A 17,237-nucleotide genomic window follows, 5' to 3' on the forward strand; every position below is an offset into this window, starting at 1 on the left:
AGAAAGCAGTAGGTACGATTTTAGTATCACAGAGCCTGTGGAGTATGTAGTTAGTTTAAGTTGTTGCAATTCATGATGATTTAACTTTAGCGGGGGAAAGGTCGAAAAAGTTTGGTGATCTTGTTTATATAGCAGTTAAATTTAAAATTTTTTTTCTCTTTCCGCATGGACCATGTGCATGCAATGTGACGTAAACTGGCTGACCATTGTTGAATTTTGGTTGATATTTGTTGGATGGTTACTTCAGTAGGATATTGGATGGTTAGTCTTGCAATTTTTCTATAGTTTGGACAATTTCCGAATCATACTATTTTGCTCGTCACTGTAGCCAAAGAATTACCTGAACTTTTGTTATTGGTTTGTAATAAAAGTAAAATAATTTTCTTATCAGGCCTAGACCGTTAGATTTTTAACCCCGGATGACAAAATTGCATTTAAGAGACTTTAATAAGGTGATATCTGTTATATGGATATAAGGAAAGGGTTGATGGCCTTGCGGTGCATCTTTGTGTTATGTTGTTTTGTGCAAACCAAATATGATTATGCTTTTATTTATTGTCTTTAACTCATGCTCCCAGCTACATGAGCTGGATAACTACAAAATATTATCTATTTTTTGTGTGTGTGCCTCAGGAAGCATTAAAACAACCTCACTATCCTAGCTTCAAGGTTTCTACAAGACAGGCATCCTTAATTGCTAGGAGGTGAATTGATTTGGTTTAGTGTTCCTTAGATATTAATTTTCACAATATTTATATTGGTTTATACGACTTTACATCACGATGTCCACTTTCTATTTTTCTGTACATATTAAGTTGTTTGAAGTCTTTTTAGAATTAGCGTGAATCATGTATCTTTCATCTTTGATCCAACCTATTGGTAAACAGTTTAGGGCATCAACTGAAACGCGTGCTAGGAAGAGGAATGAAACCTTAAATGTGTCTTTTGTGCATTTTATACTGTGTAAACACTCTTCTTTATTATGTGATTGAATTGTTGGTCCTTATCATAGGTGCGGGGGATATTTAATTGGATGGGTACATCAGTATGTAAAGTGGCCATCGGTATTGATAGATGATGTTAACGCAGAAAAATTGGGAGAATTTGATTTCAATGACCGTGAATGATATGTTGATGTTATTATGTTGAAGGCCACTTTGAAAACACTTAATGTAAATGCTATTTTGATGTTAATATGTTATGTTCCAGCTTATTTTTTCTTTTGATTTTTGCATGATTTTTGCTTGTTAAGTAAACATTTCCTTTCTATATGCTCAATTCGGAGGACATCTGAACTCGGTACCTAAGTTGTGAATCATTTATTCGCATGCCCTTTTGTGAAGGGTAAAATTTATTTCTGTAGCTGCCAAGTTGATGGATTGTGTGAAAGTAGTTTACATTGATTATTGGTGTGGTTGTAATTGACGGCTGTGCTCCTCCTCTTGGTTTGTTAGTAATATTCGTAAGCAATTTGGATGGTCGCTTTAATAGGGTATTGGATGGTTGGTGTATCTGATAGAAATTGACCATAGTTATTTGGATAATTACTTAAGTTTGTGGTTGGACAGTTGGATTTCGTATTTGCTGCCATGTCTTCATGAATTAATTTTTTTATCTTAATTATAGATGGTTACAAAAGAGAAATTTTGAGGTTTGATATTTATATATCTTCCATAACATAGCAGATATAAGAAAAAGGCTATAATCTTTGAGGCCCATATTTTCTTATCTGCCTCGATACATCAGTGTTATATTCTCGTGCCATATAGCTCCAATAATTAAGGTTACATCAATTGGAATGTAATATTATGCTATTATTTACGTTATTTGGTTGCAAGTCACCTACCTCTTTTGTAAGAGTTAACGAGTTAGATTTCAGGGGAACTATTGTGTGAGTAAATTATCACGGTGCTCAAACAAACCAATCTCTATACCGGTCGAACACAAACTCAGATGAGTAAAAAGGTATCACATTGATTACATGAATAAATGAACATATTTGGTTATCTTTTTGGCCGTTATTTTGATCCTTTCTTGTTTTGCTCAACAGAAACTAGTCGCGACGCGATGCTCACTTGCTACATTAACTTGTTTACCCACTTGGAACGACATAATGAGCAGGCTAAGTTGGCCAAGATTGACGCCATTGGATTTGATTTCCTGCGTCGGGTACCACAATGGCATGTGAAGCAGAGCATCATGCTCCAACTAGCTAGGGCCTATGACGTGGAGACAAACACTCTCAAGGTCGACGCAGGGGACATTCGCATTATCGCCGAACTTATCGGCAATGTATTCGGCATACCTTCGCGAGGTTAGTGGAAGTTATGTAAGATGTAAAAATTCCCCTATGTGGTTATGCTTTTTCCATTGTTGACACGTACTGATTGTGGTAAACTGTTTCGTTTCGCGTAGGGGATCCAATCCCGGAAGAGAGTTTCAGAAGAAAACTACTACCCAACTGCGGGACTTTGTCTTTGCCTGTCCAATGGAGACCGAGCAATAGAGGATAACCTTTAGAAGATACTTTATCATGGTTGTTTTGAAGATGTTTCTTAACCCCACAAGCCAGCAGACTATTTCTCCGTGGCACCTCCCTCCGATATTGGAGGTCTCGAACCCAAGAAGATTTCATTGGCCGTATCAGATATTAAAGTGGCTACGAGACGCAATAAGAAAATTCCAAGACGAGAACCGGAAAACATGCGGCGGGTGCATGTTCGTGTTGCTTGTATTGCAAATAAATTAAGTAAATTTAAAAACCATGTACGGCTTTAGGTGTAAGTCCTAATATTTAAGTTACTTGTGTATAGGTTTTGTACTTTCAGCGCTTAAAGCATGGTCCATTGCGTGCATGTCAAGTACCCGAGCCTTGGATTGTTGAATGGACCACTAATGAACTTGATAAGAAGGCCGACCATGTTATTTCACAAGTTCAATCTCTACGAATCTCTTTTTTATAATCTAGTTGAACACAAATGCAATTGGAGGTTCACGTTTTTTTTCATCTCTTTGTTGTCCCATGTTGAACACACAGGGTTGCATAGTCAACAATGCAAAGAAAGAGATAAAAAAAAAGAAGAAACAGTCTTCTAGTAAAGCAATTAACGAGAAAGAAAGGTGTAAAAAGCCCCTCAAGGACCCTGACCAATCTCCATCTACCCAAGGCAAGACTACATCTCAGCCAAGCTATAAGGAGGCGAATAAAGTGATCTACTTTCTTTATGATAGATCGTGCGCTCATTTAATTGGATCTTTACTTATGTGATAGGATGGTTGATCCTTATCATAGAATTTGCGGTTACAAAATTGGAAAGTTACTTCAGTACCTGGCTGCATGATTGCTTTTGATATATGATGTGTATAAATGAAAACTTGGGAGACCTGACTTCAATGACCGTGAATGCTATTTACATGTTTTTATATTGAAGGCTTGTTTGAATACATTTGTCGTGTCTTAATTTTCTTAAGTTTTTATTTGGGTTGAGTTTGTTAGGTAAACAGATTCATTTAAGATGCTCAAATTAGGTTTTGATCTGAACTGGATAGATAACTTATGATTTATTTATTTGGATGGCTTTTTATGCATGAAAGAATTGCTTTTTGGGGCTGCCAAGTTGTTGGATTGTGTGAAAATAGTTTTCATTGATGATTGGTGTGGTTGTAATTGAGGGTGTACTGCTCCACGTAGTACGTTTATATTTTTCGTAAGCTATTTGGATGTTCACTTTAGTAGGGCTTTGGATGGTTAGTTTTTATGATAGATAGTGAGTTTTTTCTGTTGGGTTTGTATAATTGAAAGGTAATTTTAGTATGTGATCGAATGGTCGGTTTTCATAGATGATGTTTAAACAGGAAAATTGAGAGAGTTGTTTGGAGTGGTCGGTTTTGTTTTTTTATTTGGATTGTGTTTGTTATGTAAACAAATGCATTTAAGATGTTCAAAGGGGTTATGTTCTGAACTGGATTGCTAATTTGTGATTCATTTTTGTTAGTATTTTCATGCATCCGTCTTTATCTTTGTACATTCCTTCATTGTCTGCTGTGCAACATGCTGTGATGTGCATGTAGTTGTTAATTCTTTTGTAATTCCAACAGTGTGGCAAGGTCGAGATCGGAAGAAAACAGCAGCGCAAGGACTTTGACTAGTCGCCACCTACTAGGAGCCAGGCAAAACCTCATCATAGGGATATCGAAACGCAGAAGATGTGCTTGGTTAATTACCATTAGTTGTGTTATTATTATGTGTGTTTATTTCTTCATGCAAATGATGATATCTATGATGAAGAGTTTCAGTATTTTTGAATATACACCACAGGAATCCAGGCCTGGTACGAGGAGAAAATTGCCTATCCGCAGAAGCCGATCTAGAAGCGACACCAAAAAAGCAATTACAAGAGAAATTGTCCAGGAAGCAAGGCTGCACCGTTGGTAGTCCCGAACTCTCTGATGATGAGGACAACGTGCCGCTTGCTAGAAGGATACGATTATTTGAACAGCAGCGTCCGCCACATGATGTAAAACAAGCAGAGCCCGCATTCAAGAGCAAGAACAAAGGTCCTCAAGAAGAAAACACTGACCACAAGGATGCATCTCCACACACGCCGCCAGCAGCACATGTCCAACTCAGTGACTATGATTTTGACCGGTAATTGGTTTCTGGCTTACCTTGTTGTATGTTTCTCTTTTTTATTTTTCATATCCAGCCTTGTGATTTGCCGTCTAGCTAGTCATAACCTGTCGTTTTAGCTAACTTCATGTCGCATTCATTTGCAACGAATTCGACATCTCGATCGTGAATTTGAGCAAGTACTCAATAATGTTAAACAGGGGCGCGAAACAAAGACCATAATCATGCAGCCCCTACAAACGGTGTTGCCAAACAAATTAAGCTACCATACACCGAGTCCAGGGAGACCTAGCTTTTCACTCGGTTTAACTCAGCTTAAAAAAGACTCCAACCCTTCCCGATACATTCAATTCATCCAAGCCTAAGAAATATAAAGTTGGGGGAGACTAAGGAGAAACAAATCAGAACATGGATAGTTAACTCGTCCTTGAACTCCGATCAAGATTTAGCTTCCTATGAAGGGCGGGACTACATGGTATTACAAAGGAAGGACTTCTGGACCTTGAAGCCCCGTAGTTGGGTCAACAGCTGCATAATTATATGAACTTAATCATGCTTTTTAATTCCCGAACTTAATCATGATTAAAAAGCATGATTAAGTTCATATATATACTTACACAGCTGTTGACCCAACTCCGGAGCTTCAAGGTCCAAAAGTCCTTCCTTTGTAATACCACGTAGTCCTGCCCTTCATAGGAAGTAAAATCTTGTTCGGAGTTCAAGGACGAGTTAACTATCCATGTTATGATTTGTTTCTCCTTAGTCTCTCCCAACTTTATATTTCTTAGACTTTGATGAATTGAATGTATCGGGGAAGGAGTTAGAGTCTTTTTCAAGCTGAGTTAAACCGAGTGAAAAGCTAAGTCTCATGGACTCGGTGTATGATAGCTTAATTTGTTTGGCAACACCGTTTGTAGGTACTGAATGATTATGGCCTTTGTTTCGCGCCCCTGTTCAACATTATTGAGTACTTGCTCAAATTCAGGACACTGAACAATCGAGATGTCGAATTCACTGCAAATGAATGCGATATGAAATTAGCTAAAACGACATGTTATGACTAGCTAGACGACTAATCACAAGGCTGGGTATGAAAAATAAAGAAAAGAAACATATAGCAGGGTAAGCCAGAAACCAATTACCGCTCAAAATCATAGTCACTGAGCTAGACATGTGCTGCTGGCGGCGTGTGTGGAGATGCATCCTTGTGGTCAGTGTTTTCTTCTTGAGGACCTTTGTGCTTGCCCTTGAATGCGGGCTCTGCTTGTTTTACATCATGTGGCGGATGCTGCTGTTCGAATAATTGTATCCTTCTAGCAAGCGGCACGTTGTCCTCATCATCAGAGTCCGGGACTACCAACGGTGCAGCATTGCTTCTTGGAACAATTTCTCTTGTAATTACTTTTTTGGTGCCGCTTCTAGATCGGCTTCTGCGGACAGGCAATTTTCTCCTCATACCAGGCCGGGATTACTGTGGTGTATATTCAAAAATACTGAAACTCTTCGTCATAGATATCGTCATTTGCATGAAGAAATAAACACCATGATAATAACACAAGTAATCGTAATTAACCAAGCACACCTGCGTTTCGATATCCCTATGCTGAGGTTTTGCCTGGCTCCTAGTAGGTGGCGACTGGTCGGAGTCCTTGCGCTGCTGTTTTCTTCCGATTTCGACCTTGCCACTGTTGGAATTACAAAAGAATTAACAACTACATGCACATCAGAGCATGTTGCACAGCAGACAATGAAGGAATGTACAAAGATAAAGACGGATGCATGAAAATACTAACAAAAATGAATCACAAATTAGCAATCCAGTTCAGAACATAACCCCTTTAAACATCTTAAATGCATCTGTTTACATAACAAACACAATCCAAATAAAAAAACAAAACCGACCATTCCAAACAACTCCTAATTTTCCTGTTTAAACATCATCTATGAAAACCGATCATTCGATTACATACTAAAGTTACCTTCCAATTATACAAACTCAACAGAAAAAACTCACTATCTATCATAAAAACCAACCATCCAAAGCCCTAATAAAGTGAACATCCAAAACCTTACTAAAGTGAACATCCAAATGGCTTACGAAAAATATAAACGTACTACGTGGAGCAGCACAACCCTCAATTACAATCACACCAATCATCAATGAAAACTATTTTCACACAATCCAACAACTTGGCAGCCCCATAAAACAATTCTTTCATACATAAAAAGCCATCCAAATAAATAAATCATAAGTTATCTATTCAGTTCAGATCAAAACCTAATTTGAGCATCTTAAATGCATCTGTTTACCTAACAAACTCAACCCAAATAAAAACTTAAGAAAATTAAAACACGACAAATGTATTCAAACAAGCCTTCAACATAAAAACATGTAAATAGCATTCACAGTCATTGAAGTCAGGTCTCCCAAGTTTTCATTTATACACATCATATATCAAAAGCAACCATGCAGCCAGGTACTGAAGTAACTTTCCAATTTTGTAACCGCAAATTCTATGATAAGGATCAACCATCCTATCACATAAGTAAGGATCAAATTAAATGAATGCACGATCTATCATAAAGAAAGTATATCACCTTATCCGCCTCCTTATAGCTTGACTGAGATATAGTCTTGCCTTGGGTAGACGGAGATTGGTCAAAGTCCTTGCGGGGCCTTTTACACCTTCCTTTCTCGTTAACTGGTTTACTAGAAGACTGTTTCTTCTTTTTTTTTCTCTTTATTTGCGTTGTTGACTATTCAACCCTGTGTGTTCAACATGGGACAACAAAGAGATGAAAAAAAACGTGAACCTCCAATTGCATTTGTGTTCAACTAGATTATAAAAAAGAGATTCGTAGAGATTGAACCTGTGAAATAACATGGCTGGCCTTCTTATCAAGTTCATTAGTGGTCCATTCAACAATCTAAGGTTCGGATACTTGACATGCATGCAATGGACCATGCTTTAAGCGCTGAAAGTACAAAACATATATACAAGTAACTTAAATATTAGGACTTACACCTAAAGCCGTACATGGTTTTTAAATTTACGTAATTTATTTGCAATACCAGCAACACGAACATGCACCCGCCGCATGTTTCTCGGTTCTCGTCTTGGAATTTCCTTATCGCATCTCGCAGCCATTTTAATATCTGATACGGCCAATGAAATCTTCTTGGGTTCGAGACATCCAATATCGGAGGGAGGTGCCATGGAGAAATAGTCTACTGGCTTGTGGGGTTAAGAAACATCTTCAAAACAACCATGCTAAAGTATCTTCTAAAGGTCATCCTCTGTTGCTCGGTCTCCATTGGACAGGCAAAGACAGTCTCGTAGTTGGGTAGTAGTTTTCTTCTGAAACTCTCTCTTAATTGCCAAATGCGATGCATTTTTTTCTGCAGTTCCGAGATTGGGTCCCCTACGCGAAACGAAACAGTTTACCACAATTAGTACGTGTCAACAACGGAAAAAGCATAACCACGCAGGAGAATTTTCACATCTTACATAACTTCCACTAACCTCGCGAAGGTATGCCGAATACATTGCCGATAAGTTCGGCGGTAATGCGAATGTCCCCTGCGTCGACTCTGAGAGTGTTTGTCTTCACGTCATAGGCCTTAGCTAGTTGGAGCATGATGCTCTGCTTCACATGCCATTGTGGTACCCGGTGCAGAAAATCAAATCCAATGGCCTCAATCTCGGCCAACTTAGCCTGCTCATTATGTCGTTCCAAGTGGGTAAACAAGTTGTTAATGTAGCAAGGTGAGCATCGTGTCTCGACTAGTTTCTGTTGAGCAAAATAAGAAAGGATCAGAATAACGACAAAAAAGATAACCAAATATGTTCATTTATTCATGTAATCAATGTGATACCTTTTTACCCATCTGTGTTTTTGTTCGATTGGTTTGTTTGAGAACCATGATAATTTACTCACGCAATAATTCCCTTGAAATCTAACTCGTTAACTCTTACAAAAGAGGCAGGTGACCTGCAACCAAATAACGTAAATAATAGCATAATATTACATTCCAATTAATGTAACATTAATTATTGGACCTATATGGCACGAGAATATAACACTGATGTATCGAGGCAGATAAGAAAATATGGGCCTCAAAGATTATAGCCTTTTTCTTATATTTGCTATGTTATGGAAGATATATAAAGATCAAACCTCAAAATTTTCCTTTTGTAACCATCTATAATTAAGATAAAAAACTAATTCATGAAGACATGGCAGCAAATACGAAATCCAACTGTCCGACCACAAACTTAAGTAATTATCCAAATAACTATGGGCAATTTATATCAGATGCACCAACCATCCAATACCCTATTAAAACGACCATCCAAATTGCTTACGAATATTACTAACAAAACAAGAGGAGGAGCACAGCCGTCAATTACAACCACATCAATAATCAATGTAAACTACTTTCACACAATCCATCAACTTGGCAGCTACAGAAATCAATTTTACCCTTCACAAAAGGGCATGCGAATAAATGATTCACAACTTAGGTACCGAGTTCAAATGTCCTCCGAATTGAGCATATAGAAAGGAAATATTTACTTAACAAGCAAAAATCATGCAAAAATCAAAAGAAAAAATAAGCTGGAACATAACATATTAACATCAAAATAGCATTTACATTAAGTGTTTTCAAAGTGGCCTTCAACATAATAACATCAACATATCATTCACGGTCATTGAAATCAAATTCTCCCAATTTTCCTGCGTTAACATCATCTATCAATACCGATGGCCACTATACATACTGATGTACCCATCCAATTAAATATCCCCAGCACCTATGATAAGGACCAACAATTCAATCACATAATAAAAAAGTGTTTACACAGTATAAAATGCACAAAAGACACATTTAAGGTTTCATTCCTCTTCCTAGCACGAGTTTCAGTTGATGCCCTAAACTGTTTACCAATAGATTGGATCAAAGATGAAAAATACATGATTCACGCTGAATCTAAAAAGGCTTCAAACAACTTAATTTGTACAAAAAAATAGAAAGTGGACATCATGATGTAAAGTCATATAAACCAATATAAATGTTGTGAAATTTAATATCTAAGGAAAACTAAACCAAATTGATTCACCTCCTAGCAATTAAGGATGCCTGTCTTGTAGAAACCTTGAAGCTGGGATAGTGAAGTTGTTTTAATGCTTCCTGAGGCACACACAAAAAAAAATAGATAATATTTTGTAGTTATCCAGCTCATGTAGCTGGGAGCATGAGTTAAAGACAATAAATAAAAACATAATCATATTTGGTTTGCACAAAACAGCATAACACAAAGATGCACCGCAAGGCCATCAATCCTTTCCTTATATCCATATAACAGATATTAACTTGTTAGAGACTCCTAAATGCAATTTTGTCGTCCGGGGTTAAAAATCTAACGGTCTAGGCCTAATAAGAAAATTATTTTACTTTTATTACAAACCAATAACAAATAGTTCAGGTAATTCTTTGGCTACAGTGACAAGAGCAAAATAGTCAGATTTGGAAATTGTCCAAACTATAGAAAAATTGCAAGACTAACAATCCAATATCCTACTGAAGTAACCATCCAACAAATATCAACCAAATTTTAACAATGGTCAGCCAGTTTACGTCACATTGCATGCACATGGTCCACGCGGAAAGAGAAAAAAAATTTTAATTTAACTGCTATATAAACAAGATCACCAAACTTTTTCGACATTTCCCGCGCTAAAGTTAAATCATCATGAATTGCAACAACCTAAACTAACTACATACTCCACAGGCTCTGTGATACTAAAATCGCACCTACTGCTTTCTCACCATGGTTAATCACTCATATCATCAACAAAATCTATCTACAGTACAACATGCAACAGCGATTACCATTCGAATAATGAACAACTCGACCCACTTACCTTGGATGGTTAGGATTATTCCGGTCATGATGTTCGTTGTTTCCGGTGAACCGTTGATGAGCAGGCAGCTGTTTTCCCAGGGTTGGATGCTCCGCTGCTACGCGGACGACGGCGCCAGCGCGGGGAGAGTTGTGCAGCTGCTCGGTTCGGCAGTGAGGACTCCCTTGGCTGCAGTTCTGGTCGGAGGCGTAGCGCGGAAGGGCTCGGTTGCAACTTGCAAGGGCTCGGTTGCAGTGACGGTGGGATGTTCAGCAACAACCAGGCGTCGTACTTGAGGGCAACAATGAGGACGCTTGCGTTCACAGGTCGCCTTCCGCGGTTGAAGCTTGCGGCGCACACGGGTCTGGGTGATCGCAGGTCTGTGCAGCGATTGGGAGGGTTTTGGTGGGGGAGGCAAACGGCGACAACCAAAAGGATTGGGATTTTGAGGAAAAAGAGAAAATATCAGAAATTGGGTGGTGTGGGAAATTAAACAGCCAAAGGAGATTAAGGTTATTGATGGGTTAGTTTTCTATTTTAATTTTAATTGGCCCTAATAAACAGCCCATTGTAGCCATTATATACATATTTCATTGTCTCCCTAGCGGGACTCATGCATAAATAGTGGAGAGGTTACTTTCTATGATGTAGCATTTATGTTTGTGGAAATTCAAGATAGAAAGAAATGAACATGTAAAGTGGGCCCGTTAGAATTGAAGCACTTTGATTATTATAAATTAATGCCATTAATTTAAAAACTACTTAATACTCACTCTTCTAGTTAAATAAGTGTAAAAAATTTCAATTTCACTTTATATATACAACAATCTAAAGACAGAATCTTAATTGAAGCTCAAATCCATGTGGAATTAGTTCTTGATGTATGCTTGGAGATACTTCAAAAAACCAAAAAGAAAAAAGGAAAAAAATAAGAAAAGGTTGCCATTTGCCAAAGAGGAATAACTTATTTTAACTATCTTAAACTCTTAATACCATTTCCTACAAAATCTGACTCTTACTTTGTCCATTCCTCACATTACGCATCAAATTTATTTCCAGTTCATGGATAAAGTTAGTCATAAAGCTAATAAAGTTGAGTTACCAAAAAGGGCTTCATATTGATTTGATTAACAAAATTGAAAAGAAAATATGAAGAACGTGTGAGATGGGGATATAGAATCTCTACATGAGAAAATGTTTAGCTTGACTCTGATTTTTATTCTATCTTTTCCTGCAATTTCTTGTTAAGTCACTTTAACAACATTATGCATCAGTTGAAATTTGAAAAAAAAAAGTTATATAAAACTATGTAATAATACGTTAATTGGAAGTTAAAATGTGATTCTACCAAAATATTTATAATTACTTATTAGAACTGGATCTTGAGCAAATTCATCCATCTATAACTGATAATTATGTTGTGTTCTCCTTAATGAATTTGCAACCTCTCTCCTTCATCCTGTAGTATACTCCAATTTTAGGACAATATGCTAAAATTTTAACTCATCCCTGTAGGGAAAAAAGAAAAAAGCCACAAATGGATAAAATGAAACAAACAAGGACACATAATGTCCACTTATTAGATTAAGACTTGGTTTGGAAAAGCTCTTTAAAAAGGAAATTGTCCTTTTCAAAAGTACGGGCATCTAATTTTGTGTTTGATAAATAAAAAAGATGATAAACCTGTACTTGCAGCTTTTAAAAATTAGGAGTATTTTTGAAACTATTTAAAGGATCGCTTTTCAAAATTAGCTTGTAAAAAGTAAAAACAGGAAGTCATGTATTTAAAAGTGCGTATTTTTGCATTTTACTAACAGAAAAGAAATCACTTTTCCGATTGAAAAAAAAAAAAAATTTGCATGCAATAGCAAATGCAAATATAAATACAAATCATAAGTGAAGTCAAAAGAAAAATTCAGTCTAAGCTTATAAGATCAGCAGTGTTTTATGGTAGTAAATTTTGGGAAATGAAGTCCAAAGGAGCAAAAGATATGAGCAGAACCAATTGGTGATCCGTGAATTAAGAAGAAAAGAAATGATAACATCAGAAATGAATGAACTCGAAAATAATTGCAACTAGTTAAGTGACAACGATAGAAACTGGCCTGTGATAAATTGCTCAATTGAGAAAAAAATATTGAGGCTCTTGTGAGAAAATTGGATCAAGCAGAACACACTACAATTGAAAGGGAAAGAACAAAGGAAGAACCCTGGCAAGCCTATAAAAAACCTTGCTTTAAATGCTTTCTCTTAAAATTTGGTCTTTGACAGAGGTCACTAGCCTCAGTTGATTCATATGTCTAATCCCACCTAGCGAAGTAATGATTATTTACTGGATTTATTATAGGATTTTGAATAGACAAGGTATAGCAAGACATTCATGTTTAAAATAGCAAAAAGATATCCCATAAATAATAACAATTAATTACCTTCTAATCAGCAGTTATCGTTACTATTGCTGCCTCTCCAGAGAGAAAATAGAGGAATTTGTGAAAGCAAGGAGCCAAGAAACCCGATAAGGGATTGGTCTGTTACCTCATCTACTGTAGTATCGGAATCGCGCCAGAACTTGATTATATGTAGACTTTCTTCCTCTGTCGATCTTTGAATGATAATCTTAGAAGCATACCCTTTTTTCTTCATTTGCAGGCATATTTCAGACGGATTGTTTGCCGTCAAGGTGACCATGTACAACCATCCCTTTTCGGACAAAAGATGGTCTGCAACAGGCAGAACCCGATCAATTACTCTCCTTCCATTTTCCCCTCCAGCCCAAGAAGAGATAATACCTTCAGCGCCGACTTCATCTTCGGGAGTAGGTACGTAAGGAGGGTTTACAACCATGACATCAACCAAACCAGCTAGTCGGTTCTCTAGCCCAGATGCAATATCTGTTAATATCAACTCTGCGTCAACCCCGTGTGCGTCCAATGTCTCACGGGTCACCTTAACTGCATTTGGGTTTATGTCAGTTGCGATATAGTTGACGCCACCTCTTTCACGTCCAAGAATAAGAGCAAGGGAAGTAATGACATATCCGCTGCCACAGCCAATCTCCATACACATTGTAGGACAATGTTCCAACAAGTTAGAGCGATTGGCAAGAAGAGCGTCAACCAGCGCAAAAGAATCATCACATGGTTCATAAACCTCGTTATGTGAACTCACAAGCCGAATTTGGGCAGTTCTATTCTCCTTGTATGAAGCCTATTTATAGCAGAAAATTGTTGTTAGTGTAAACATCAATGGTTCAATGTAATTCAAAGGTGAAGGGAGATGTGGGGAAGTAGTCGCAATAAAACACTTCTGCTGCCTTACCATTTCAGCAGTGTCCACTTCAGCAATGATATACAAATATCTTGAATCGAATCCAGCTCTCAATTGCTCTCCTCAATGTCAGGCAAAATTACAATGTCAGCTTCTTCTGGACTCCTAAGCCCTGAACCCGAAATTGCGGAACTATTAGAAACAAGTAGCATAAAGAAGTAGGAGAAACAAGCAAATAAGTGTCAAGTGTCAACAATATAATTTCTGCAAATGTCTTAAACCAATATTATTTAGGTATTGTTGATTCTGTATACTAATAATACAAAACATAATAGCTATATATATATAAGAGCAAGTGTTTTATATATCACATAAGCACTTAAATTTCTTTAACTTGATCTTGTCTTCCCACAGAATATAGGAGCAACTAGGAAAAAGTCATTAGTAGAGTCCAACACTTCAAACTTTGACAGTGTGCCATAATGCACCTTATGTTAAATTCATCTAGCGTTGAGGTCCAGATACATGATTTTATGAGATGTTGGCAGAGGTACACCAAGTAAGTAGGCTAGTTTAGAAGGAAAGATTATCTCCAGAAGCTGGAACTGCGGATGTAACTTCAAGAAGCTCCAGTTGCTTTGTCAAAGAAATCAGGCTTTCATAAATCATTTCAGACTGTGGATGTAATGCATCCTTTACCACAAACTCATGAACAATGCCATTGATCTCAATGGAGCTGCAACCAGGAAGCTTATCTACCCCTCTTTCCTTCATTAGTTTCCTTGCACTCCTTGCCTCCTTCCACATTTTCGCTTCACTGTACATGCTAGCAAGGAGAACATAATTCCCACTATCTTGAGGATCCATCTCAAGGAGCTTCATAGCTGCCCTCTCCCCAATCTGAACATTGCCATGAACACGACAAGCAAAGAATAAAGCACCCCACACCACAGCATCCGCTTCTATAGGCATATTTCGGATAAGCTCTTCAGCATCCTCCAGATGACCAGCCCTTCCTAGAAGATCCACCATGCAAGAGTAGTGTTTAAGCTTAGGGAATATATTGAATTTGGAGCTCATTTGAGAAAAATATTTGCGGCCTTCTTCAACTAAACCTCCATGGCAACAAGCTGATAAGACACCAAGAAAGGTGATCTCATCAGGCATCAATCCAATACGAATCATTTCTAAGAAATAGTATATAGCATCACGAGAATTCCCATTAAATGCTAAACCGCAAATAATAGTTGTCCAGGTCAAACAATTTCTTTGAGGAAGCTCTTGAAAAACCTGGAGAGCCCTGTCAATATTTCCACACTTGGCATACATGTCAACTAGAGCAGTTCCCAAGGTGACGTCTACAGAAAGATTTTTTCTTTCAATATAATGGTGAATTCATATTCCAACATCAAGTGTTCCTAGTTGTGAACATGCACACAAGCAGTTGATCATGGTCACTTTATCAGGCTCTATATTATTAATTTGCATTTCATGGAATAAAGTCAATGCCTCCTTACTATGCTTGGTTTGAACACAGCCACTGATGATTGCATTCCAAGGAACAACACTCTTCTCTGGAACTTTATATAAAATTTTCCTAGCAATATTAAGATAACCGAATCTGGCATATCCAAGAACCATTGTAGCCCATGAAACAGTGGTCTTCTGTGCCATGTTATCAAATAAAACTTGTGCAGCCAATAGGTCTCCACACTTCACATACATGTCCATAAGTGTATTAATAAGTGGAACTGTCAACTCAAGCTTATGTTCTTTGATGTAACGATGAAATTCTCTACCAAGATTCAAATCATGTAACTGAGAACAAGAAGAAACCAATCCAATCATTGTAATCTCATTTGGTTTCACCTTCTCAACCTCCATTTCCCGATAGAGTTTTATAGCCTCAATCTCCAGTACTCTTCTAACACATCCCGTAATCATCGCATTCCAAGTTACTAGGTCCCTCACACATCCTCTATTGAACACATCATATGCTGCCTCTAAGTTCCCATAGGACAGTAGCATAGAGATTAATGCATTGTGCACAAATAAGTTAAATTCGAACCCAAACTTTAATACATGTCCAAGTATAGTATGACCTACACAATTTAGAGAAGGAGAAGAACATGCTTTAAGCAATAACGGATAAGTATGATTATCTGGCTTCAACCCATCATACTGCAACATTTTCTTGTACAAAACAAGAGCTCCATCTAAGTCTCCACTTTCTATATATCCCCTAATTGTCGTATTCCAAGAAAAGGCATTTGGTTCGTTTGTATGATACAAAATTTTTGTGCAATATCCAAGTGTTTGAGATTCTGAGAGAGCGCAGAAAGCAACAAGGCGACTTGCAGCAAAGCTATTGTCTATTAAGCCTGTTAAGGTCATTTGAGCTTGAATTTGCTTTAACTGAACCAAGGATTTACATCTTTCTAAGAGAGAAAGAACTGGGTTTCTTTGAACAAAACTGTGGGTTGTGTTCCAATTGATGTGTTTGGCATAGGGCAACAATGAGCGAGTATGTAAACAAGAACAAAAGCCTAAAAGTTCGGCTGGGATCAAAGAAGACAATGATCTGAGTTTGCTGACATAAAGAAAGATCATGGCTGAAATTTCCCCTGCTTCTTAAGAATGTAGCCAAAAACTATTGTCACTTACATGAACATGGTAGATGACAAACTTCAGTACACAACACTTTTGACATAAATCATAGGAACAATCAACAACAAATATGAATCACAAGGAAAGCTAAAATTAAGATGTCAAAAACATATGCAGGCATTATCAACAACAACAACAACATCAACAATGGTTTAAGATCGAAGGGAAACCAAAACAAAACATAACAACATAGTCCAATAAAAAAGCTAAAGTGAATAATCCAATGAATTACTATACATGTACTATGCATTAGAACCCCTTTTGATAAGAAAAACAGAAAAAGAACACAACTTTCTTATAACTGAGACATGGGTTATCGGCAGAACAAAAAAAAAAACATTACATTGATATAATGAAATGTGTTCGCTGACTGAATAGAAAGAAAAGGGGTCTTACAGGGAAGGAGAGAAGGAATCAGGGTTGTGCGGCATCACAAAGAGAAAGGAAGAAAGTGGTTGAAGAAGCTTCAGAAAACAAGAGCTTTAGGTTTGAGTTAGGCATTGAAGGAATCAGATTTTGATAGAAGCAGTCGCCACCATAGTTGTTAGAACCGAAGCGGTGATAGAACCGGGCAAACTACTGGGTCACTGAGTCATTGGTTCAACCGGTGGAATACTGGTTGAACTGGTTGACTCGGTCTCACGTAAATAAAAATTATAAAATAATCAAAAACTTAAAATTAAAATTTGAAATACATACTGTCACTAATATTTTAATAACAATTGTCTCAATTTCTAAAATAACTAATTTGAGATTTGTTTTTATC

General features: G+C 37.3%; 1 protein-coding gene and 1 pseudogene across 12 annotated transcripts; both read right to left on the reverse strand.

Moving 5' to 3' along the window:
• Positions 1-1,644: 1,644 nt before the first annotated feature.
• Positions 1,645-13,982, reverse strand: LOC107604847 (uncharacterized). Of its 12 annotated transcripts, none has more exons than XM_088491317.1 (9): positions 10,559-10,857; positions 9,754-9,824; positions 8,508-8,623; positions 8,155-8,422; positions 7,704-8,053; positions 7,502-7,606; positions 7,229-7,397; positions 6,213-6,315; positions 1,645-6,101 (listed from the first exon to the last, which is right to left on the reverse strand). In XM_088491317.1, the coding sequence occupies exons 3-5, from the start codon at positions 8,553-8,555 to the stop codon at positions 7,860-7,862; spliced, it is 510 nt and encodes a 169-aa protein (XP_088347443.1). In that variant the 5' UTR covers positions 8,556-8,623; positions 9,754-9,824; positions 10,559-10,857; the 3' UTR covers positions 1,645-6,101; positions 6,213-6,315; positions 7,229-7,397; positions 7,502-7,606; positions 7,704-7,859. The 12 variants fall into 12 exon arrangements, with proteins under 12 accessions (XP_088347443.1, XP_088347442.1, XP_088347441.1 ...); XM_088491316.1 differs by having other exon boundaries at positions 1,645-6,123; XM_088491315.1 differs by having other exon boundaries at positions 1,645-6,315.
• Positions 13,983-14,377: 395 nt separating this feature from the next.
• On the reverse strand, positions 14,378-16,414 carry LOC148562765 (pentatricopeptide repeat-containing protein At2g22410, mitochondrial pseudogene; annotated as a pseudogene).
• Between the last annotated feature and the right edge of the window lie 823 nt (positions 16,415-17,237).

This window comes from Arachis ipaensis, chromosome B6, assembly GCF_059453495.1.
Source record: "Arachis ipaensis isolate K30076 ecotype BB chromosome B6, ASM5945349v1, whole genome shotgun sequence".
In the NCBI taxonomy this organism is placed as follows: Eukaryota; Viridiplantae; Streptophyta; class Magnoliopsida; order Fabales; family Fabaceae; genus Arachis; species Arachis ipaensis.